Source organism: Mirounga leonina, unplaced genomic scaffold (genome assembly GCF_011800145.1).
Source record: "Mirounga leonina isolate KUSES-001 unplaced genomic scaffold, KU_Mleo_1.0 Mir_151, whole genome shotgun sequence".
Lineage (NCBI taxonomy): Eukaryota > Metazoa > Chordata > Mammalia > Carnivora > Phocidae > Mirounga > Mirounga leonina.
This window is the reverse complement of record NW_023270377.1, coordinates 54,011,429-54,036,212: the sequence shown is the minus strand read 5'-3', so window position 1 is coordinate 54,036,212 and position 24,784 is coordinate 54,011,429. Positions and strand designations below refer to the sequence as shown.

General features: G+C 42.5%; 1 protein-coding gene and 1 long non-coding RNA gene across 2 annotated transcripts in view; one reads left to right on the top strand and one right to left on the bottom strand.

The window, feature by feature from the left end:
- Positions 1 to 24,784, bottom strand: part of PDE11A (phosphodiesterase 11A) — a 388,181-nt gene that overhangs the window by 43,155 nt on the left and 320,242 nt on the right. The window contains exons 14-16 of the mRNA XM_035007663.1: positions 21,387 to 21,477; positions 17,514 to 17,614; positions 3,451 to 3,528 (exon numbers count right to left, since the gene is read on the bottom strand). Coding sequence (XP_034863554.1) covers positions 3,451 to 3,528; positions 17,514 to 17,614; positions 21,387 to 21,477 — 270 coding nt within the window. The remainder of the gene's footprint in view (positions 1 to 3,450; positions 3,529 to 17,513; positions 17,615 to 21,386; positions 21,478 to 24,784) is intronic.
- LOC118012285 lies at positions 796 to 24,307 on the top strand. Its single transcript, XR_004679670.1, has 3 exons — positions 796 to 956; positions 20,993 to 21,085; positions 23,550 to 24,307. It is a non-coding gene; the product is annotated as an uncharacterized LOC118012285 (long non-coding RNA).

Here is a 24,784-nt window from a genome sequence, read left to right as displayed (position 1 = left end):
GTTGGAAAATATCAACTGATAAGGGCCTACAACAAGGAAGGGCAGGAGAATGGAAAGGCAAGGAGGAGGCTGAGAGATTCCAGAGGAAGAACCAAAGGGGGTGAATGAGTAGCGATAGCGTATTGTTTAGATGCCTCTAGAAGTGAAAGGTCTTTTCTCGAGTCAGAGAGGAGGGAGGAGGCTACTCCTGAGGTCCGCATACTTCTCGTTCAGTCTGCGGGGGGGGGGGGGGGGGGGGGCGGGGGGCCGGCGGGGCGGGGGGATGGGGGGGGGGGGGGGGGGGGGGGGGGGGGGGGGGGTGCAGCTGCACGGCGCGCTGAGTGAATGAATGGTCAGCAGCACGGAGCGCACAGCCAGCTCTGCGGCCCGCGGGGCTGCATCCGGAGTATCCGACGCTCCCCGCAGATCATTTTTATCGCACCTCCCCTCTACGTGCCAAGTCATTTCAACAACAGTCTTGGGTTAACCATCATTTGCTCGATTGGTTCTCGTTTTAAAACAATTAGCAATGAAAAAAGAATCCATTGTAATTTAAAAAAATAGATTCATAGAAAAATAGTTCACGTATGAGCTGCATCTGGCACTCACCAAACAAAAAATCCCACTTCGCGCCTTGCCCTCTGCGTCACGGTTTTAAATTTTAAGACACAAGTAAAACGTCCAAATGGTCAACACAAAATGACAGAAGCGAAGTAAGTCGAGTTACGTTTTGTCGTCCTTGCCGGCACTGCGCTGTCATTGTTTCCTCCGGATTACTGTTTGAAGGCGGGGATGTGAAGCTCGGTGGGGGGAAGGCACCAACTAGCCGCGGAGCCAGCGCGAAAGGAGCTTAGACCTGAAGTGGGCACCGCGCCCACCGGTGTCAGCTGCTGACGGGGTCCCCACGCACGTCCCCTGCGCATGGGTCCCCGCGCACTCTCGCAGTGAACTTACAGGTACACGTGTACGACTAAAGGGTAAGTAATTAGGTGCTCATCTCAAGTTTTCATATCAATTATTTTGATACTCAACAGTAAACTCAGCAATTGTTTAGGACTTCTACCAACACAAGATTTTTCTCGGGGAGAAGTAGTTTATCGTTGACATTGTTCAGGCTGTAGGCACGTGGTGATGATAAAAATCAGACCGACTTTTAGTTGGTTTTATTGCTATTTTCAGGTTCTCTAACACGGTGGTCCCCCGGAGCCCCCCTGCCCCTCGGTGCCCGTGGTCGGAGTCTAACCATGAAATTGGGGAGGGAAGGCAAAGCTGGGGGGGGGGGGCGTGGAGAGCTCCCGAGCACCTCTATTTTACACACTGTGCTTCCAGATAAGATTTTTCTTCCATTTGGGGTTCCCTGCCAAAAAGCGTTTGAAAACCTCTGTAGGAAAACACCCAGGTGGAGATGTGGAATGAGCACGGACATTTTAGGAGTTGTGCTCAGAAGAGAGGCCAGGCTGGAGAGATAGGGCAGGAGTCATGTGAGAAGGGGTGCTTGTTAAAGCCACCAGGAGGCTGAGGAACAGGAGAGGAATCTCAAAAATAGGTCCTCGGGGGTCCTTGCCTTTCAGGGGTGGTGGAGAGGGGAAGGGCTGGAGAAGGACAAAGAGGAGAAGCAAGAGTCAGAAGAGAGTAGAAAATCTAGAAGCCCAGGGCTCGGCAGCCTCCAAAGACCAGGAGAGCTTCCAGACAGAAAGGCCAGTGCAATGAGGGGCTGTGATGAGATCCGGGGAGAGAACAAAGGCCCTAGAATTTGATCCCTGGGAGGTGACTGGTGACTTTCAAAAGGAGCTGAAGTCACATTTCATAGACTGAAGGCCTCAGTAGAGGAACGGCTAGCTACTCTGTGGTAAATCCATACTTTGGAGTACTGTGCAACAGGAAACGCTGATGACGTACGGACACGGAAGAAACTCCAAGGCATACAGTTGAGTGAACAAGCCAGTTCAGATGGATACAGAAGTATGTAAATTATGTTAAAACAAATAAACAAGTCCACACTCAACAGTATTTTTTCCTCAGAATATACATGTAGATAAGTGCTTTGGAAGTGGCTGGAAAGGATACAGCAAATTGGTAACAGACTGTATAGCTATGCTTCGGTATGGTATGGGAATTGGGAGTGAAGCCCAGGGGACGTCTGGCGGCTCATCTGTCATGTTTTCATTTGTTACAGAAAAATATATTCCTATAATTACTTGTGGAACTCAAAATTATTTAAAAAGAAACATACTGCCTTGCAAGAAGTTAGGAGGAGGGTGAGTCAAGTGTGGAACTGAAGAGAAAACGGGGACTATGAATGGACCTGGGGAAGAAGGCAGATTTTAGGCATGATATTTTTGCCTGAGGAGATAGAAGCATATTTTTAGGCCTAGTATGGTCATGCTGGAAAAAAGCAGATTTTGAAAATGCCAAAGGAGCATAATCAAGAAGGCAGGTTCAGGGGCAGGGGAGGTGGAGGGAACGGAGTTAGGACACATGGGAAGGGCTAGTTTTGAAGGAGGAAGGGTCCCCTCCCACCCTGGACAGGAAGAAGAAAAAGGTCTGAAAAGATAGCAGAGAGAAATATTACCGCAGGAGGGGAGAAACAGAGGGCCCCGGTGAGAAGTCCTGGGGAAAAGGTGAAGAGAGGTCAGGGGCAGAGGGGGAGGGGCAGGCAGCCCTGCGTTCTGAAGCTGGAGGCGGTGGGGGGGAGGGGCTTGCATAGCAGCTATGGGCGCGCCATGAGACGGGTCCTGTTCTCGGTGATTCTAGTAGTCACCTGGCTGTGGAACAGACACAATGCACCTCAGTGCAGGCCTCACAGGCTTTCCCAGGAATACAAGCTTTCCAATTTGGAACAGGACTAAGGCAGCAGAAGGTCTGGGGGTGGGTGAGGTAGGGACAGTGGAGGGACAAGATCTGAGAGAAAGAGGAATAGTGCCTAGCCAGTGGGATGGCTCCAGTCAGGGCGTTCAAATGTGCCACGTAAGGGTGGTGGTTTGCTGCTGTCTTTTCTAAACCACTAGGAAGAAGTTCAGTGAAAATTCTAGAACAGATCCCACCCAAACTGTTCCAATTGGTTTTCTATCTACAACGCCTGTTGTCTCTAAAAAAACCCCCCAAAGTTAACTCTCTACTTTGTTTTGGCTAACACTGTTTTCTAAGGTTCAAAATCCTCTCTCCCCTCAACATACACCCCCACCCCAGGAAAAAGAGGAAGTCACAGCTTGCTGAAACTGAACCAATTTGAACACCATTTTCTAATTCTGAAGGCAAATTTATGGAGAGGGGGCGAAAATATAATGGATTAGAAGATGAAAAGACATGCCATCTATCTTTTCTCTAATTATTCAACTACTCTCTGAATGTTTTGAATGGAAGCTAAGATTTGTTACTTTAAAAATCACATGTGTGCCCTTAGCACTGTCTGAAAAGCATGGCGAAATCTTCAAATAATGAAGAAACACATAAACCAGAGCTGCTTCTTACCGAAATACATCACGATGGTTTTTGATGTTCCAATCATATTCTCCTTTACTGACAAGTTCAAAGAATTCAGTCCTCCTCCTGCACAAAATCAAATGAAGGAAGAAAGAAAAAAAATCTGGAATGAAATTTTTCAGTCTGCGGGGTGACATAAACACATTTATGGAAAAATATAAGATCACCTGAACCAAGCAAGTAACTTAATATTTGAAATCATGAGGCTAAAGCACTGTCAAAATAAATCACTTTTTAAAAAATGTTGAGGCTTCCAGAAAAAGCCACAATCATTTCTGAATGTATTTACAACAGAGGAGATTGTCGAGCCATAAAACAGAAAACAATGTGGTCCCGAGTTTAGGATTACTGGCTGGGAAGCTCTTGTGACTGAAAGTCAGAGGAGGTAAGCAAGGACAAATAAAAAGCGGGAACAATTTGGAATGTTCTTTTATCATTCAACAGAGAACTGAGCTCTATGAGGATCTGAGATAAGATAAGCTCCCCGGTAGTAAATTCAGGGCAAATACTTTTTGCTAGGCTAGAAAATAACTATTTCAGCCTTTCAGTGCTTAAACACATAGTCTGTGGAGTCAGAAATGACTGTTTAAGATTTTATTTATTTATATGACAGAGAGAGACAGCGAGAACAGGAACACAAGCAGGAGGAGTGGGAGAGGGAGAAGCAGGCTTCCCGCTGAGCAGGGAGCCCGATGTGGGACTCGATCCCAGGACCCCGGGATCATGACCTGAGCCGAAGGCAGACGCTTAACGACTGAGCCACCCAGGCGCCCAGAAATAACTGTTTAAAGAGTGGCTCGGTCACCTACGCGCTGTGCAACTTTGGGAAGTTACTTAAACCCTCTGAGCATCCATTTCCAAATCTCAAACACGGGGATCATATTTGCTAACTCACACGGTTACTGTGAGGATTAAATGCAAAGTAGTTAGCATAGAGTCTGCACATTTCCAATGCCGGACACACATACACATACGGATACACATTTGGAGAAGTATAGATACGGAAAAGGCAAGAAAGGAATATTCTGAAGTTGGGAAAATAAGGGTGATTTATTTTTATTTTCAAAACTTTCCTTCCATCTAGTTATATGACTTTTCCTTTTTATAGTGCAAGAATAAAAAAGGACATTACCATTTTATTCCTTAAGAATCACTTCCCAAGGTTTCACCTTCTTGGCACTTCCTAATGAGGTACTATTTAAAAGATCCTGACACGCAGTTTCCCAAAGTGCATCCCACGTGGAAGTACTCCACATACTGGCAAGTGGTTGGAGGAATGCTGCCTGAGATATACCTCTTTTGGAGGTTCACCTCCCTTATTAGCCTTTTGAAGGCTCTGAGAAATACTGAGATAGGAAAGCTTGTTTCACCTTCCTTAACCACAGAATTCCATAGTACTGATGTTTGTTTGTTTCTTTGGTAAAGATTTTATTTATTTATTTGTTTATTTGAGAGAGCGTGAGCGAGAGAGCACAAGACGGGGGAGGGGTAGAGGGAGAAGCAGACTCCCTGCTGAACAGGGAGCCTGATGCGGGGCTCCAACCCAGGACCCGGGGATCATGAACTGAGCCGAAGGCAGACACTTAACCGATTGAGCCACCCAGGCACCCATAGTACTGATGTTTTAAGAAATGCACTTTGGAAAATACAACCGTGTCATTCATGGTGGAAATCAGAATAGGATCTTAGATACTTAAGTGCTGACCCAATGTAGTTTGAGAACAAAGAACATAGTCCTGGGTGCATAATGCTGGGTTCTTTGTTTCTGATCTAGGGTGCCCATCACCAGCTGCCCAACCATATAGACTCCTTGTCATCCGGTCGGACTAACTACTCAATTTATTTGAAAGGAAGCAGGTCAGGAAGACAAGTATTTGAGACACACAGACAAGTCGTGGATCCATCCCTCCAAATGGATAGAGGTCAAGGTCACACCACAGTACGGGATAATGGCCACAACAACCCTGTAGCAGTGGTCAGAGAGGGCGTTGCACAGGGACACGGAAGGGCCCGGCAACTCCCCTCCCCTTTGGGGGTTCAGGTGTGTGCGGATCTTTTCTTTGTATAACTTCATCATCGTCTTCACTTGCCCACGCCCTTCTCTACAGCCCCAGTCATGCCACAGTCTGTTCAGTGACAGACTGTGAGCTGAAAGAGAAACAAAGGTGGTAGAATGGAAAGAACTCAAGTCTGGACTCACACTGACCTGTGCTGACTGTTACTTACTAGCTTACTAGGTGTGTGGCCCCAGGCAAGTGATTCCACACTGCTGAGCCTCGGTTTCCTGCTTTGTGGTGAGAATTTGAGAGGAGGTGTGCTAAGTGTTTGGCCCTAGCAGATACTCAGTGCCTGACAGCGGTGGTTAATATGTTAATAATATTGACAGGATTACTGCCAACAATGACACACAATGGACTAATCGTACTACATGAGATCGAAGAGGTCAGCTAGTTCTCTCTTCTCACTGAAGAGAGGCTAGTCTTCCTTTGACTTATTGTGGAGCAGAAAGTTTGGTTCCACAACTATTTCTTGAACACCTACTCTGTGCCAACTCTTAACAAGATTTATGGACACAAGATGTGGGGGCAACCTCTAAACATCTCTGAATTTAGCAGGGGCATTCAACAAATAAATAGGTAACTCCCCATCCAATGTGATACCAATGATAATATTAATGATACTGGGACTAGAGGGAGGTGAGAGAGGCACTCATTTTGGGCAAGAAATTATGGTGGGTGCCCAAAAGCTCAGTTATCAAGATAAATAATATTTTAATACAATATTTTAAAAACAACATAAATGCAAGAAAAATCCATGATGAACAAAGCATCAGGATTTTCAACAGGATCTGACATGGCGTGTGCATGACTTGCCTCACTTGCCTCCCCCTGGTACCCACCCCCACCATGAGGCAAACATTTATTGGACCCTCACTATGGGTTCTGTCACTTACTACCCACATGACTGACCTCAAGTCGGTTACTTAAACTTGTGGGCTTCAATTTTCTTATCAGGGGATCTACCTTGGTAGAAGGATTGGGTAAAATGATTTATGTAAAACAGCTAGCAGAGAGCCTGGCACATAGTAGGTGCTCAGTAGGATTAGCTAGTTACTAAGCTCAAAAGGGTTGAGTTAATTGGCCCAAGGTTGCACAGCTGGTGAGGGGCACTGCTGGGATACAAAAGCAACCTACTGAGATATCAGGTGCCCCAAGTGGCTAAGATATGCCCAGGGTGTCCTGTGGTGGGGGGGGGGGTGCTGGTGCAGAGGAAGGCTCTGAGCTTAGCTTCGAAGATCATGAAAGGCCTTCTGAAAGAGCTTGCCCATCATCATCCTTGTCATCATATGCACCTGATGTCATTTCAATCCTCTGAGTTATTCTAAGAAATCACCAGAAGGCAAACTCCATGAGGACAAGGGCCTGGCCCCTTTTTCTTCACTCTTAGGTCCCCAGTGTCTACAACAGTGCCTGATGTGTAGTAGGAGCTCAATAAATATTTGTTGAAGTGATGAATGAATGAGAATGATTACCTCAGAAACCTATTCATTTTTAAAAAATAACTCTCTAGCCACTGGTTTCACCTCGATTCTAATTGTACTGGAGTATTCACAGTTATCATTTGGAGAGATTGAGATAAGAAAACAACATAAAATCTATCCAAGAAAAGCTCAGTTAGATTCTTGAAGACTAGATTCCCACTAGACCAAGAGAACAACAAAACAGGTTGTGGGAAGTTTAAGAACATCATTCCCATCTGATGTCCGACCCTCCTTCCACTAATATTGTTATATTTGCGGAGAGTATGGAGAGTATTTTCAATATGTGAGACATAATACCTCTGATGCAAAATGGAGACATATTAGCTAGGTGGCTAACTCAATGCAGAAAAGAATTTCTTAAAAAATGCAAATCTGTGATAGGGCAACTGAACAGAACCATAAGGATAAATTTCCCAACTATGGAAACTTTAATAGCTAGAGTTGCTGCTGTGAAAGTCTTAAATCAACTGGACCCAAAATCAGTTATAGGCTTCACATCACGTTATAACAAAACTAGATTCCACTGCATTGGAACAAAAGGGATTATCCACTGTCCCTAGGGGATGGTGGATAGAGAAGGGGTGGAAAGAATCCGTAGGGCACAGAAAAATGTGACATACTAATTTTATTTTTCCTCCACTGACAAAAGTGTGGCTATTTCTTGATATTTATTCTGACGTCCCAAGATTTGACTATGACCTCAGAAGGCAACAGAACTTTCTGCATACCATAGTTTTGTCAAGTTCAGTCTCTGGTGAAACCATGTATATCATACACCTGGTAATATGTTTGGCCACACAAATAGTCAAATAGACACTTTAAAGTTTAAAACAAAGTGCACTTAGAATTTTTTTTAAGTTCCTGAGAATTAACCATCTTGAAAAATCAGGAGGTGGTGTTAATCATTTTCATAAGGCTGCAAGAAAGGATTTGGAAGTATTGATAGGCAAAGGTCACATCACAAAATTTATTATACATGCTTAATATGTTTTAAAAGGTATACAAATTACACATCAGACATACAGAATGTATCTACCTCTTTACCATCCAGCCTAGAAATAAAGCTTTATCCACTCTGTACAGCTCTGCACTCTTGCTTCTGCCCCCCTTCCTCCCACCACAAGATGGGTTCATTTCCTAAATTTTGTATAAATCATCTCCACATAGATCCTTCTGATTTTACTAGGTGAATCACGCAAACTATTGCTCTACATATTTTAAGACTTTATAAATGGTGTCATTGTAGTGTATGTATTCGTTAGCAGCTTGCTTTTCTTGCTCAGTGTGAGACTCACCCACGTTACTGCTGTGTGGTTATTCCATGTATTACTATACACTATTTATTTATTTACTTCCTGATGATGAAGGTTTAGATTATTTCCAATTTTTTTTGCTATTACATATTACATATAATGCTGCTATGAACATCCTTATATGTCTCCTTGTGAATTTGTGTGCATTCTCTCTCTCTCCCTGCCTCTGTCTCTATGCACGTGCGCGCGCACACACACACACACACACGCATATATACAATTCCTGGGTCATAGAGTGATTTGTTTTCTATGTATGAGTTTTCATTATAATTATAGACTGTTAGAGGTATATGGTACCTTTGAGAAACAGCTACTGTTTCTCTCATTTTAGAGGTGAGGAAACTCAAGGTGAAGGAAGGTGGAGTGATTGTTCCAGGGCCTCATGGCAGTTATGGGCAGATCTTGGTAGATTCTAAGCCCCCCGCCTCCCACTTCTGGTCTCTGAGATCGTTTGGTAAGCCGTGAGTAGCATGAGCCCTGGGGCCAGATAGCCCGGCATGTTGAGAGAATCTGGACAGCAGTGGCCCCCAGCCCTCATGAGATGTAACGGCTCTGCGTGCTGTTGCAACGCGGACGTGCCAAATACCAAGTCCCGAGGCGGGCACCGCACAGGTGTTTCCATCATCAACAAGGGGATGCTCCACAGAAAAGCTGCAAATGGCCCAGGCCAAGTTGGTGGTTGGCGGCTCCAGGTGGCGTAATTCTGACCTCCTCCTTAGTGACGATCGTTACAAAGCAACAATGTGATACCCACTGTGCTTTTGAGACATGCGTTTGCCCACCCAGCTGCTCCTTTAAGCATCTGTATGTGTATGTGTCCATAGATTATACAGACTCAACAGCGTGAGCATATGTGAAACTGTTAGACACAGGAGCACTTTTAAAAACACAGGACTCCTAAAAGGAACATGTGAAAATTTACAAAGTTATCTAATACTCCCTGGATCCAGGCTTTTCCATCATGAGGAACTATATCATTAACTTCTCAAGCAGATCACTGGGAACCTTGGTTTTCAAGGACAATGGCAAATACCTCGGCTAGTGAAAAGCAACTTACTGGAAAATCTCATTTATAATCAGATATGTTTTTATTAGGCTTTTATCCTGCTCTCCTGACAAAGGCTCTATTTAGAAAAATAGCAGTCTTTAAAAAAGCATCATTTGAACAGAACTGCTAAAATTACCCTCAAAAATAATTCTAAAGATTGGTTACTGGTCACCCGTCACTACACTAAAAACCTTTCTGGTTTGTAATCTATCTTGCAGAAGACATCTTTTATTTGTAAAGCGAGAAATCACCATTTTTGTGTATATTTTAATCAAACAATTTGGGGGGTAAATTTATATATCTGTACACGCATATATGTGCACATGTTCTTTATCTCTCTGTTCATCTCACTGTTACAAATCTACCAAAAGTCCATGAATGTTAGGAAGGTTTTACTGCCAAATTGACAAATCATCCTTGCGATCCTCTGCAATGTCAGCCCCAGAATCATCAGGCAGCGGTGGCATGAGTGTGTGTGGGGGGTGGGGAGATGAGGGGGTGCAGGGGGAAAGAGATTTGTTCTTTTGGTATTCTTACAGCTCATTCAACAGGCAAATCATATGTCTGCTGTTGACTGCTAAATGTAGACTCTGGAGAGATTTCTGGAATTTGGGCGCGAAAGCACCTGAGAGGAATAGAAAATTAATACGCAGATGTTAACTCTAGTAATTATGACCAAAGGAAAAAAAGTCATTTAATTTTGAAAGTGAATTGTCTGCCAGTTTTAGACTAGCACTGATAATGCAAAGGTCAGCTAAGAACCTGAACGAAGTTATTTGTCGGAAGCTGGGCTTTTGCTGACGTGAATAAAATTGGCAAAATGCAGGAAATGGAAAGGCTAGAATGACGGAATGTTGAGAATGGCCAAGGTTTAGACAACACAGGTGCTAAGAGTCGGTTGAGTCCAGGCACAATCACCAGGCCAAGAGGTGGTGTAAGGCATAGCTGGATGGCCCGTGTCCTCGTTGCTCCTGCATTTACTTTGGCTGCAGCATTCCTCAAGCTGCGGTATCACTGGTGTTCTCTCTTCCCCGTGGGCACAGAGGCCCGGAGGTAAGAGCTATGTCTTACCTGCCTGTGCAGCCCCAGAAACTAGCGCGGTGCCTAGAGAAGTGCATAAAGAAGGCATCAATAAGTGCCAGTGGATGACTTTCTCATGTTTTATTCAGTTGCAATATCATGTGGATGAGGACATGGGGATGAATATATGTAAAAGTGCTTTGAAATGCATCAAGAGGTACCAAAATATTTCTTCCATCAACCTGCCGTGGGGCCTGTTCTAACAGTAGAACATTTTCAGCGGGTTAATTCATTAGGCTCTGTTAAAATATAAGAATGGGTTAAGCCTTATCAGTCATTACGCCTTACTCTGCATTAATTTATCTTTCTTCTTTCCAATATGGTGGCTAAGTTGAGTGCAGGCAACAGCTGAAGTTGAAAACGCTAAGCAGAGTGGGCTCTTAATAAACACTTGTTGAGTGATGAATGAGTGAATATTCCTGTCTGCATAGCAGTAGAAACATGTGTTGAGTTCCTGTTGTATTTAAAAAAATAAATTGCTCTAGATATTAATCTAATTTTAAAAGGATGGTTAAACTATAACTCCTCTAACAATCTAAGATAATTTAGTACATTTTGCTGTCATTATCAGATGCTTTGAAAAATGTTACTTATTGCCTCCCCTTGGAAAGACAAAGACAAAGATACCATTAGCCTGGGCATTTTCCATAATTGCTGATGAATGTTTGTAGAGCACAAAGGGAAATGGACATTTTTCAGTTTGAAGATCCATCTGATTAACTTAGAGAGCCAGTTGGAAAAGCATCGTGCATCCAAATGGATTTATAAAATCTGAAGTATTGGATAAGTCTCAGTTTCTATAGTGGTCTGAGGCAATGTGGTCCCTGATATGCTGTCCCCATGCTGCTGACAAGAAACCAAGACAAGGAGAGATTAAGTGAGTGACTCCCTCAAAGTTGCATGGCTGGTTACCGATTGGGTACATCTAAGTCCTGCTTGAGATGCTGAAATTACTATTTAATTATCAAAGCCTTATTCACTGCAGGGACTCAGAAATAGGCACGGAAATCAATTTCAGAAAATCACTCAGTAGAAACTGGAAAATGTTTTCAGTGAGTTGGAAAATTAGACTAAAGAATTTACCCCCAGACTTGGGTTGTGAAGTCTAGAAATTCACACTAAGGTTTTTTTGTTTGTTTTATTTTTGTTTTAAAACCTGTGAATTCTGCTTTCACCTATCACTTGTAGTATAGAATTCCAAGGATGACCAAAGCCATTAGAAATTAAATTTACAAGTTTCTGTGGTTGTTTTTAAAGGGGTTCCTCATTTCTAGGAATCTTATTTTCCTCTTTTGGCACATGGCAGGAGATCTTGCCCGTAGGGATGGGTCATAAATGCTCCAAAAGGTCCAAAAGAGCATCTTCCTGCCTGCACTGGTCCTTTCTAGAGTGCTTTCCCTTTCCTAGGGGAGGAAGGCAGTGAGCTTCCTTTTTGATTGACCTCAGTAGTATCATGACTTTTTTTTTAAAGTAGGCTCCATACCCAGCATGGAGCCCAATGTGGGGCTTGAACTCACAACCCTGAGATCAAGACCTGAGCTGAGATCATGAGTCTGAAGCTTAATGGACTGAGCCACCCAGGCACCCCTTGACTTTCGATTTGAGTAGCCAGGGCAGAAGAACCAGCAATACTCCGGACAGTTAGAGAGTAGTTGTGCCAGACCACCCACACCCTCTTGACCCACCTTTCTCCAGCCATTGCTGCACCAAGCTTCTGCCCAAGCTACGTGGTGCCTCGCTTACTTTCTGCTGGTGGGGGGTGGGGAGGCTGCTCTGACTCCCCGTGTGGGATGGGGATTGCTGGAGGAATCTCCTGCCCTCAGGTGTGTATGTCCCAGAACTCCCAACTCCTGGGAGTTCACGCCCATGGAACAACCTTGGTTGATGGGAGAATGGAGGTGAGTGGATAATTTTGAGGTGCAGCACCTGAGACTTTTCAGACAGTCCCTGAAGGATCAAGCCCAGTTGACCACAGGGATGACCAACAAGGAAATGTGTCTTTACAATAGCTTTCCTACCTACCATTTCTACTGCCCCAGTCCCCCACTCCTGTTCCTGATGTCACTTCCAAAACTATGCTAACTGCACGTAAGCCCCTGTCTCCAGCTCTGCTTTGGGAGAGGGTACAGGGACCTATGCTGGTTTTCAAAGTAAACTGATTAATATATATCTGAGAAGGTCAATATTCCATATAATGTATCTCCAACTCAAATGACAACTATTTCTTGATTCTTCCATGAGAGAAGGAATACAGTGATGGCGGAAAACGCCCTGAAAAAGCCTGTGTGGGTTTCAGTTTAGCCACTAATTAGTTACGTGACCCAAGCTACACCATTTAACCTTTTTGAGCTTAGTACCTGATCTATAAAATAAAGGAGATGATTTGGATTACATCATGTCCACAATTGTATATTTGTGAAATAAAAGCATCTGGGTGACGGTTTGTAGTGGCTGCCGTTCCCCTCATTAACCCTACGGATTGTTTTGTCTAAAAAATATGGCAACACTTTAATGCAACTTTAGACAAGCAAGTGAATCAGCCTCCTGAAGGTCTCGATTAGGGAATGAGCAGCTATTTGGAACCTCAGAAGACAATAATGCTGACAAAAAGAGAACAAGCTGGCTTCTTTGGGAGTCAGCAAACAGCAGGGGCTGCAGCATTAAGATAAGAACAGAGTAATGAGAAAACGAGTTGCAACCAACTTCCTTGGCTGCGTCCCAGCGGTCACTCAGTGATTTGACACATCCCTAACAGGCCTTGATAAATGGACTCCAACTGGGGAGATTTTTTTCCTCCTTAGAAGTTACTTGGAAACTTGGCTTGGGAAAATGCTTTGACTTTGAGAAAAATAACACAAAATCCTACAAGTGTCAGAGAGAGGAAATAAAAAACATTGAAGGGGTATAGGGCTCCATGAATCCCAAATCAAGGAACATCATTCCAGAAAAAGATGGAAGATCAGGATAGCTAAGTCAATCATGAGGGCCACAAAACATGCAAAATAAATGGGCTATAAAGCAATGAGGTTGCAGATGTTGTCATTTATAAGACATACAAGGCATTGGGCGCCTGGATGGCTCAGTCGTTAAGCGTCTGCCTTCAGCTCAGGTCATGATCCCAGGGTCCTGGGATCGAGTCCCACATCAGGCTCCCTGCTCAGCAGGAAGCCTGCTTCTCCCTCTCCCACTCCCCCTGCTTGTGTTCCCTCTCTCGCTGTCTCTCTCTCTCTGTTGAAAAATAAATAAAATCTTAAAAAAAAAAAAAGACATACAAGGCATTTATGAGATGTAATAAGATAGATAACATAGGTATTGTTATCTCCATTTTACACATGAAGAAAAGAGGCTCAGAGAGGTGAATAATTCGTCTGATAACACAGAGCCAGGTGGTGGCAGAGCTGGAATTTTTGTTTTTAAAATATATATTAAAAATTAATTAAATTTATATTTATCAAGGTAATACATGCACATAGTTAACAAATCAAACAATACTGTAAAGCACATAATGAAACAAAACAGTGTTTTCCATATTGCTGCCTTTTGTTCTTTGAGTGTATTTCCCAGTGCTTTCATTTCATGTTTTATTTTGGCCATAATATTCTTAATTTCAAGAGCTTTTTCTTCTTCTGTGGTCGCTCCTATTATTTTTTAAAGCATCCTGTTCTTGTTTCATGGATGTAATATCTTAGCTGTCTAAGGATATCAACAACAGTTTTTGGGTTTTGTTTTCTTCTCCCTGTTTGCTCTGAATATAATTTTTTCCTATTTTCTTTGGCTTCTGTATTTCATATGGGAGGTCTTCGCAAAATTTTCTGTGATTCTCTGTTTGTATATAATATCTGTTTGTATATATACATGTATCTGTTTGTATATATAGTATCTGTTTGTATATAATAGTAAGGCATTGAAAGACTGAGCAGGAGTTGTATGTGTGCATCCCACACACACATTACACAGGATGTATTTATACTAAAAATTATTCATTGTTTATATGAAATTCAAATTTAACTGGGCTTCTTGTGTTTCCATTTGCTAAATCTGACAACCCTGGGTATATGGCTTATGAACTCCTAGCTTCTGGGTGACTGGGCTATAGGTTTTCAATCCAGAGATTTGTTCCATTTCACTTCATTCCCTCTTCTGAGCTCTGTTTCTCCTTCCCACCTTGTATTTTCCTCAGTCCAGAGTCTGCTCTTTCATTTCTCCAGGGAATAAACCTTTAGCTGTCTCCAGGGGTAGAGGAAAGAAGCTAACTGACTACTTTGGGGGAGCATTTTGTGGGCTCTGTATGTTCTGTAAACTGGCTTGCTATCATCTCCTTATCTTCCTTAAGCTTTGAGAGTCACAGCCCCTTTTCATGGCACGTTTTGTCTCTGGGCTCCAAACAAGGTCTTACAGGGCAAAGTATTTTGCTTCTCAGAGCTATTCTCTGTAGGTCCTACTTTTCACTTCTACTCTGCTATATCAGTTACCATTTGTTGGTCAGTCTTTGATTTTCCACTAATGTATTGACATCTCTTCTCAGTCGTGGTGTGCCCTCTCTCTTTCTCCTTGCAGATTTATGCCTTTATTTTTCTTTTAAACTTATTTGGTATCCTTTCAGTGGAGTTTCAGGAGAGAGAGGACACAGACACATGAGCTCAATCTACCAGGTTTAACTAGAATGCCAGAATGCAATTTAAATCCAGACCAACATACCTCCAAAGCTTTTACTCCTTCCACAATACCATTTACTAAGTCATTCAGTGGAATCCAACAATAAATACCTATGGCATAGATTTGTTAGTTGTCTAATCTAATATCCCTCCTTCCTTTATTAATAATAGAACCCCTACTTTTTTAGCAGGGCACATGGCTACCCAGAATAAAGACTTCCTTTCCCAACCTTCCTTCAACCTAGGTATAGCCAAATGACTAAATTCTGTCCAATGAAATGTAAGTGGAAGAGTTATGTGGAGCTTCCAGAAAATTCTCTTAAAAGATAACCCGCATCTAGGAATGTCTTCCAGTTGCCTTCATATAGAACTTGGGATGGTCACATTTGTATAAAACAAAGGATAATGGAGTTTAAAGATAATGAAAACTGTTAAGGCATAGAAATTGAAATAGGGAACAACATTTTTATCAGAATTTAAGCTATAACAAAGTATAAAACAGTGTAGGATATAGCATTTAAGAAGCTTTATGTGGTAAACAACATGGCATTCATCTGTAAAATGTTCAATATTTTGATGTGAGTGGTAGTTTTACTGATGTATACATAGTTTTTAAGTGCATTCTAAGTACTTAATAAAGTAATTCTTAAATACAAAAAAAAAAAAGATAACCTGCATCACATTTTGGCCCCTTTTTTTCCTTGCCCCTTCTTTCTTTCTGCTAGCTGAAATGTGGACATTATGGTTGGAGCTTGAGCAGCTATTTTGGACTATGGTAGAAACCACGTGCTGAAGGTGGCAGCTCAGAAAGACAAAAGGAGCACTGGGTCCCTGATGACTTAATGTAGCTACTCTACCATCTCCACATTGTGGATCTCCAAATTTCTTTTACGTGATAGAGAAGTAAGCCACTGCTATTTTGGGGTTTCTCTCCCTTACAATTGAATCTAATTCGAACTGACACAATGCCAAAGTGCAGTAAGATTTCAAAGAGAGTGAAACAGGCTTCCTAGAAAAGGTGATGGAGGAGATGGACCTTAAAGGAAAGTTCAGCCAGGTGGGGAAGTGCAGGGACAGGATCTCATGCAGAAACAGTGTGATTAGGGCACAGGGGCACCCCATGAGGGGTTTTCAAAGGGCAATATGTAGACCAGTCTGTAGTAGCCAAATCATGTAGGAGAGGAGTGGAAGATAAGAAGGAAAAAAGGCTGGGGGCAGATTATGGAGGGCTCTGGAACTTGAACCAAGTTTGAAACAATGAAGCCACTGAAGGTTTTTGAGATGGAAGTTGGAGATACATGATTAGAATGTGAGGGAGGGTTAGACTGAAGAATTCCAGAGCCTTCTACACACTTATATAAGGTTATATGGAGATGAGGCTAAGGGAACAAATCTGAGTAGAGAGAGAAGAACATGGGCTAAAGAACTCATTCGTGGGAACAAGGAGAAAAGAAACCTACAAAGAACCCAGAAAAGGAAGGAGAAAAGCAACCAGATGTTGGGGAAGAGAAGACGGTAGAAAATGATAGTGAGAAGTCCGTAAACCTTTAGAGGTCTCAACAAAGCTAGACAATATCAGAAATGAGTAAAGGACATTGAATTTGAGGACAAGGAAGTCTCTGGTGACCTCTGAAAGAGCAATTTTGGTTGAATGTGAAAGGGCACATTGGTCTTCGAAGTGTAAATACGTGTTAGGAAAATAAAGGTAGTAACGTGTTCCATTCATTTTAAAAGGTAGGCAGTAAAAGAAAGGTAAATTGAAAAACAATTAAAGATCTCCATGGGATCAAGTGAAAGAATTTTTTAAGGAAAGGAAATGGGTCTTTAAGAGGAAACTCTGCCTATTGGTGAAGGAAGAGACTTCCAGGCTGCTGAAATAGGTAATACCCGATGGAGCAGGTCTCAGAGGAAATAAGAGCAATGGAATTTCCAGCTCAGATGGAGGCTTGAACTTTGGAGAAAAGGAGGACAGCTCTTCTGAGAAAGAGAACTAGAGGAGAAGCAAGAAAGGAAGACTTGGATTTCAAGTCAACCTTTCAGCAACAAATCTTTCATTAGCATCATCAACACCATTATGGATCTGACCAGAAATAATAGTCCAAAGTAGCAATCTTCGCCAGTCTCTAAAATAAAAATGGCCATTGCTTAGCTTCAGAGTCAAAATTTCACACAAAGCTCATAAAATAGAAGAAAGCTATAAATCTCACGTGGTAGCCCTGATTTTCTTGTCTTGCAGATACCACCTTGATGAAGTTCATTTAGATGAGGGGAAAACAACAACAAAAAGTTTAGCTCATTTACACATTGATACCAGTGTTAGAAAAACAAGCAACCCCCAATATGGACCTGAAAATTAATTACAGGATGAAATTTTCAATATCCATTTGTCACGTAGATCAAATGCCAATACCTACTCAAAGTACAGCGTGAGGTCCGTTGCTAATATTGACTGCTTCAAAAGCTGCATAAGGTCACTATATTCCTTGGAGGACAAATTAGCAAAGATGTTGTGACCCTGTAATGAGAAAGTAAAAAGTCACAAAAGACAACGTTAAATCTGAGGTTGTTGATTACATGTGTTTCCTATATTAAAAAAAAAAAAAGTACGGGCACCTGATAAAACCATTTAAGACAATTTAATGACATTTTGTGCAAGTACAAACAGATTCTCTGGCAGACGGAGCAAAGCCGGAAAGTGCAATCATTTTCGAGGACTACCGGGGGGCACTTTATTATTCTTTATTAGACTTTATTAGTCCTAAATAGAAAACTGTGAAAATCTTTAAACTTACTGTGGATATGTTTGTGCCGACAACTTATTTGACTGCCACTTCCCGTGGAATTTACTGAGTGTAGAAGTTGACAAAACATTTGGGAATCTTTCTGACTCTAAAATGAACACTAGTTTCTCTAATAAAGACTAAAGTTGGCATTTGGGAAGCACCTGCTACGGCAACAAAGGACTTCAAGAAGAAGAAAAAAAACCTTAGACCAGTGGTTCTCAGCTGAGGGTGATTTTGGCAATGGGGACTTCCGGCAATGCTTAGAGACACTTTTGATTGTCACACTGACTGGGTGTGTTGTTGGTGGGTAGAGGCCTGGGATGCTGCTAAATCTCTCACAATGCACAGGAAAGACCCCACAACAAAGATTTACCTGGCCCTGCATGGCAACACGGCCGAGTTTGAGAATCCCTGTGTGAAATTGTGAATATACATCCCAATGAAGTGTGTGGTAGTTTAAGCTCAGTATGTAATTACTGAGTGGCTAGAATGTATAAGATACGGTTCTTGGCGTAGTTCTTGGGACTGGTAAGATGACTTTCTTTTTTTTTAAAGATTTTATTTATTTATTTGAGAGAGAGAGGATGAGAGACAGAGAGCACGAGAGGGAAGAGGGTCAGAGGGAGAAGCAGACCCCCTGCTGAGCAGGGAGCCCGAAGCGGGACTCGATCCCGGGACTCCAGGATCATGACCTGAGCTGAAGGCAGTCGCTCAACCAACTGAGCCACCCAGGTGCCCTGGTAAGATGACTTTTACCTAGGATCTGTATCTCCATACCTTTGGAAAGCATACTTCTTTTCATCAAAATTTGTTTTAGCTACATTAGGCAGTTCTGCAATGTTTTTATAAAGTGAAAAAAAAATCATTGTGTAAAATGACTGACAATTCACTAATCTGTTTTGAAAGTCAGGGACTTTTTCATTGATCAGGTTTTCTTAGCATGAATTATGAACTCATAAACACGAGGACTGGGAACCAGAGGAGTTTTAAACCCGGTGTTGAGAGTCAGAAGGTGCTGCAGAAGGAAGGGGCAGAATGACTGCCTGAGAATAAACTATTCTCTACCAAGAGGTAAATTAATTCTTTCAGGGGACCAGAATATCAATTAGCAAATTAGTTCTTACCAGGCGCCAGATGATAATCTCCTTCCCTGGGTTAATTTATCTCATTGGGTGAACCCTCCACTCCTTAAAGACTAGAGTATATTGGTTTCACCTGGGACCAGGTCCAATATTAATAATAATTTTCAAATGAACTCTTCCAGACCCTTAATTCAGCCATTAGGAAGAAGACAAATAACTAAAGGTAGGCCATGCCATAATTCTGCACGGGTTTCTTTGCCTGAGCCTTGCCCCATGGATCAATCATGGGTTGGTGTGCTGGGAGCCTGGGAGAAAGTGGGTGGAAGCCGTGGAAAAGTCATCACCCGGATCCAGACCCGTGTGTCTAACATCTCCTGGTGAAAGAAATATAGCCTTTAGGAGTAAGTTACAGTAAAAACTATGTGGAGTTCAGGAGACAGTTGGTCTGAATTTGAGGATTTTTTTTTTAAGACTTATTTATTCATTTGAGAGAGAGAGAGAGAGAACAAGCAAGAGCATGAGCAGGGGGAAGGGGCAGAGAGAGAAGCAGGCTCCCGACGCGGGACTCGATCCCAGGACCCGGGGATCATGACCTGAGCCGAAGGCAGACACTTAACCGACTGAGCCACCCAGGAGCCCTGAGGATCTTGATAATTTTGTGAGAGAGCATGCTTTACCAATTTTAAAGGACATAGAGTAACTGACACAATTTACACCTAACAGAGTGATAAAGATAAGCTTTAATAAAAAGAATAGCTAATTTGCAGAGTATTGCTTATATGCAAATTGACCTTCTACAGTGCCTCAAGGGTTTGGTCCCTGAAACAGGTCTGCCTCCCTGAAATACTGCTTCTACTCCTTGTTTAGGGAGCAGTGGTACTGATGAAAAGAAAACCAAATGTGGAGGGAGCAAGGTCTGGAGCAACTTTTCGCCCTGCCGCTGCCTCATTTGAAAAGCGGGGTGATAATGATATCTGCATGTTTGCCTTTCTGAGGGGCGGGGCGGGAGCAGATGTGGGGGGAGCGCCAGGCCCCAACCCACACACCAGTTGCTCAGGGCGCAGTTCCGTTATTATTGTTCTTCATAGAGAACCCTGGAGTGAAGACCAGCCAATGTGTTTTGTTTGTATGAAGCCAAATTCTGAGTTAGTGGGGTTTGTTTTTCCCAGGAAACAAACAAATGACCCTCTGAGAAAACCCTAACACCCTGTTTCTAATCTCTGTCGTTCTGAAGGGGGGAGTTCCTGGGGTCAGAGGCACAGAAAAGACAGTCTGCACCCAAGCTCCTCACCCTCCCTTCTACACTCTTTCTTCCACAGCGCTGAGCTGAAACATGGCTTACATAGGAAAATTCCAGAGCTGCAGATGCTGAGATGCTGGTTTCTGTCAGAGTTACTGAGAGCCTAACCCTTGATGTTTCATTCCCAACTGAAAACACATCTCCCCCAGCGGTTTTGCCCTTCCCCAGCCGCACTGGGTTCCGGAGTGCTGACTCTCCTTTATGGGGTCGAAGAAGGCTTTCGTGATATTTCAAAAGGCATGCTTTCTCAAGATAGGCTGGAGGAAAAAAACCTCCATATTTAATGATGCTATTCCAGCGAAGCAGGGCCTTAATGATGATAATAATAATAATTAATGGCACAGCTAGAGAACTGACAAATAATGGGGAACAGATGATCCCTTCTTGGCCTAAAAAAAAAAAAAAAAGTCTGTACGCCTGCAGAAAATTAAACAGATCCTTTCCTGGCAATTTAAAACACAGAGGCCTCAGCCAGAGTCAGTTAGTGGTTTTTCTTTTTCTCTGTGGAGAGCTCAAAGTACAAAAGCCCAACTATTTTCAACTCCTGCATTGCCACGTGAAACAAAATAAGGCATATGGCTTTAGCCCTGGGTCTCAAGTTTAGCTGCAATTCTCACTTTCAGACTGCTCCCACCAGCAATTTTGGATTCTTTTATTTTTATAGCTTTCTCAATTGTGCTAATAAAGTGTAACTTTCTCGCCCTGTTTCTACTTCTACCGTCTTTTAGAATGGCTTTGGATTTCGCGAAATGGGAACGTTGGGCTGCTCACTACTTGGACCAAGTCACTCTGTCAGCGGGCTTCTGTATTCCTTCAGGAAGGTAAGACTGTGCTTTGGTGACAAGCTATATAAGCAGTCTCCTCTGCCAAGTGGACCTGGAAAGTCTTCTTACCAATAATGAGACCCAAATGAAATCTGCTCAGGAAGAATCTGAATAAGGTCCTTAATCAGGCATCTGAAAGAATTTTAAAAAGCCACCAAGAAAAACAATCGTTTGGCCTAAAAAAAAAAAAAAGTGTCCCTCTTCCCCGTATCTACCTGTGGCATTAAAAAGAAAGAGGTAGCAAACATTGTTTTATTGGTTTTCTGTCAAGGGGAGAAGCAGAATATTAGGTCTGTACCTCGCTTTGAAGGATCATCACAGCATGGTTAAAATGGTGATGCTCCAAGGTAGCGGAAGTTCCGTAGAGTTGGGCCAGGGCAGAGCCGCTCCTGAAAGAGGACAGAAGGGTGAGTGACCCGGGCCCTCCACCTGCCAGCGATTCTCCCCCACCAGCTCTTTGGATCAAACTGCTTTTCCTGCTTTGGCAAAGGAACATAAGCATCTACATTCTCAGGAAACTGCGTAGTTCGAAGGAAATATTTCGAAAAACTTCTATGTGTTAGGCTAGAGCCTGTGGATGATACAACAATAAATGAGACCAAGTCCATGTTGCTAAGAAATTTACAGACTAGTAAGGAAGATGAGATGTGGTCATAAGGGAAAATAATGCACATAACCCAGATACCCAGATACCATAGAAAGTGTTCCAGGTCCAAGCAAAGTGCTGTGGATGATCTGAGGACAAAAGACATAATTTCTAGCTCAGGGGATTAGGGTACGCTTCATGAACTAAACCTTATGTAGCTTCTGAGCGCCCAGAACAACTAACTGTCTTATACTAAATGTATTTGACGCTCCATGGGAAAGCCCTTGGGAATATTAGGCAGAGCCCATTTAACTGCTACATGTATGGTCGACAAGCTTCTACTATGGTTTCCCAGCCCACAGCCCCATTATATCTCAGGGTAGAACTCTGGTAAATTTCCTGGATTTGGAGTCAGACCCCGGCTCTTGGTAATAGCTTTGGACAATTACTTGGGTGCTTTAAGATTCAGCTTCTTTGTCTCTAAAATTATGATAATGCTACCTACCTTCTATTATTTATGAAAATAAAATAAAATATTTGAAAGTGCCTGTCACAATGCATGACATGTATAGACTGCAGTCTAGTAAATCAATTAAAACCCATATATATTTCCATCTGCGAAAAGAAAATGTTAATTGAGGGGCGCCTGGGTGGCTCAGTTGGTTAGGCGTCTGCCTTTGGCTCAGGTCATGATCCCAGGGTCCTGGGATTGAGCCCTGCGTCGGGCTCCCTGCTCAGCAGGAAACCTGCTTCTCCCTCTCCCACTCTCCCTGCTTGTGTTCCCTCTCTCGCTGTGTCTCTCTGTCAAATAAAGAAATAAAATCTAAAAAAAAAAAAGAAAAAAAATGTTAATTGATACTTGAAAAATCATTTTGAAATATCTGTAAATTTTGCTCATGTAGTAAAACTTAATTCTCAACTATCAGTTCAGCAAAGTGTTTGTTGGAAACGTCCAAGTGTGTTCATTTCCAGCTCTTGTGGATTAGGAATTAGAGCATCTTAAGAGCCAAGAGAGGTCCAGAGAATCCTATAGTTTAAAGGGCAGTCCTGGGACTCTGACTAACGACCCATCCAGGTCCTTGTATTCTTTCCTGCTCATTCCAGGGAGTTTGGATGTTAAAAGGGCAATTTAGCTTTTACTTGGAAATGCCAGAGATTGACAGCTCACAGTCTGCCCTGCTAATGAGAGGAGTAAGAACTGCATTTATGTGCAATGTGAAGGATTTTGGTCATGAGCTGCCCTCCATCCCCAAGATCCCCAGCCAGATCAGGAGACCAGGGAGCTGTGATGCTTGGAAAGACTCAGAACTCACCACATGTTGGGAGAAGCACAGGGTCCATAGGGATTATTATGAATAGAGTTGGTAAGGAGGGAACTAGATTTTAATCGGGTATGTGTTATTTCTTTAAGTCTTACCTTAATCTATACCATTTAATAAGTGAAAATTTGTTAGGCTAATCTTAGTAATCAATGATTAATTAATATTTAATTTTAGTTACTATTTTCTATCAGAGCTCATTTTTATGAAAATACATTTTTCAAAGTGTACACTGTATGCCTTTGTTTTGGTTTTTGAAATTCTAGGATGTGTTATGCGCATGTCAAATCCAATTGCCTGGCATGGAACAGGTGCTTAAAAAATATTAGCTGCTTGGCTAATAAGCTTACAGTGGTATGGCTAGAGATTATAGTTGGAATTGGAAAGTTGACAGTAATAAGCATGTTAGCATATTTTGTGATAATGTCTTTAACAATGATAGCTATCATGAATACCTACCTATCATACACTAGGCAATATATTAACAACTTACTGTATTATTTCATCTAGTCCTGACAACAGCCACGAAAGAGGTGTTATTTTTCTCATTTGACAGATGAGGAAACTGAGGCTCAGAAGAGTTACGCAGCTTTCCCAAGATCTCACAGCTGGCAGGTACCAGTTCTGGACTGGAACCCAAGCTTGTAACTTTTTTCTCATTGCATCATGAGAAAGATAACTTTCTCATTTCTGCTACTGAGTCTCCATTTTTGCCAAGCTGGTTGTCATCAGTGAAAGAAGATTTCAAAATGTAAAGAGAATTCTACTTGTATAACTGCTAACCACAGGCTCAGATTCCTGTGACTTGTTTCTATTCACCAGCCATGCCCAGTTGCACCTCACTTAGTGGTGTGAATCCTGATAACAGAGCTCAGGTCACAATGCAAAATATTCTCTCTTCCTTTATCATGTTGGTTTAGCAGACCTCACAAAAGTTAAACCAGCTAGATGATCACAAATTATATTTTCTTCTTTCAGGATGAGTAGAATGTTCCCTCCCTTAACCAGGGGACACCTTATAATGAATACTCTGGTGCCTCCTACATTGCTCCTCTCCCCCTTCCCCAGATCCATAGGGCTTCTGAGTACTGCGTTCCGTCACAAGTCCTCTCAGGTGTTCCTGCAGATGCAGCCATGTGACTGTCCCCCATCTGAGCATCTTCAACAGCAGGCTCCCTCTTTGTTCCCTTTGTAATTCCATCTTATATTCTTCCGACTCTCACACAATACTGAGTTCATCACAAAAATATGTAGATTTTGCAACTGAAGCAGAGTAAGGCTACAAAAGTGCAGGAAGACATTGTGATTCATTCATTCATTCATTCATTCATTCATTCATCTATCATTAATTCACCCAATAAGGATTGATGACTTTCACAAAGCCAGGCTGCAGGCATGTGGAATACAAAGCCAAATAAGACTTGGCTCTTGCCCTCAGGAAGCTCACCATCCCCTATAATTTTGTAGGAGACATTCTCTGATTAGACTTGCACTAATAATGCCCACCTTTCTGCAAACAAGGTGCCGTCTTAGCGTTCATAGAAGAGAGCGTGAGACTAAACCTACTTCAGTTTTCTAGAGTAAAACCATATAAGCAAGAATACTTCCATTTCCATATGGATCCTTTGTTGACACTATTAGATTTGGTCTTTGTCAGTTTTTCTAAGACTGCAAAACCCCTTGGTGCTTTTTCTCTCAGGCCAAGTCTCACTGAGGATGTTTCCTATACCTGCCACTGTACATGCTATGAAGCTCCTAGGGCTGCAGGAGTGAAGCCCATAGACATTAAAC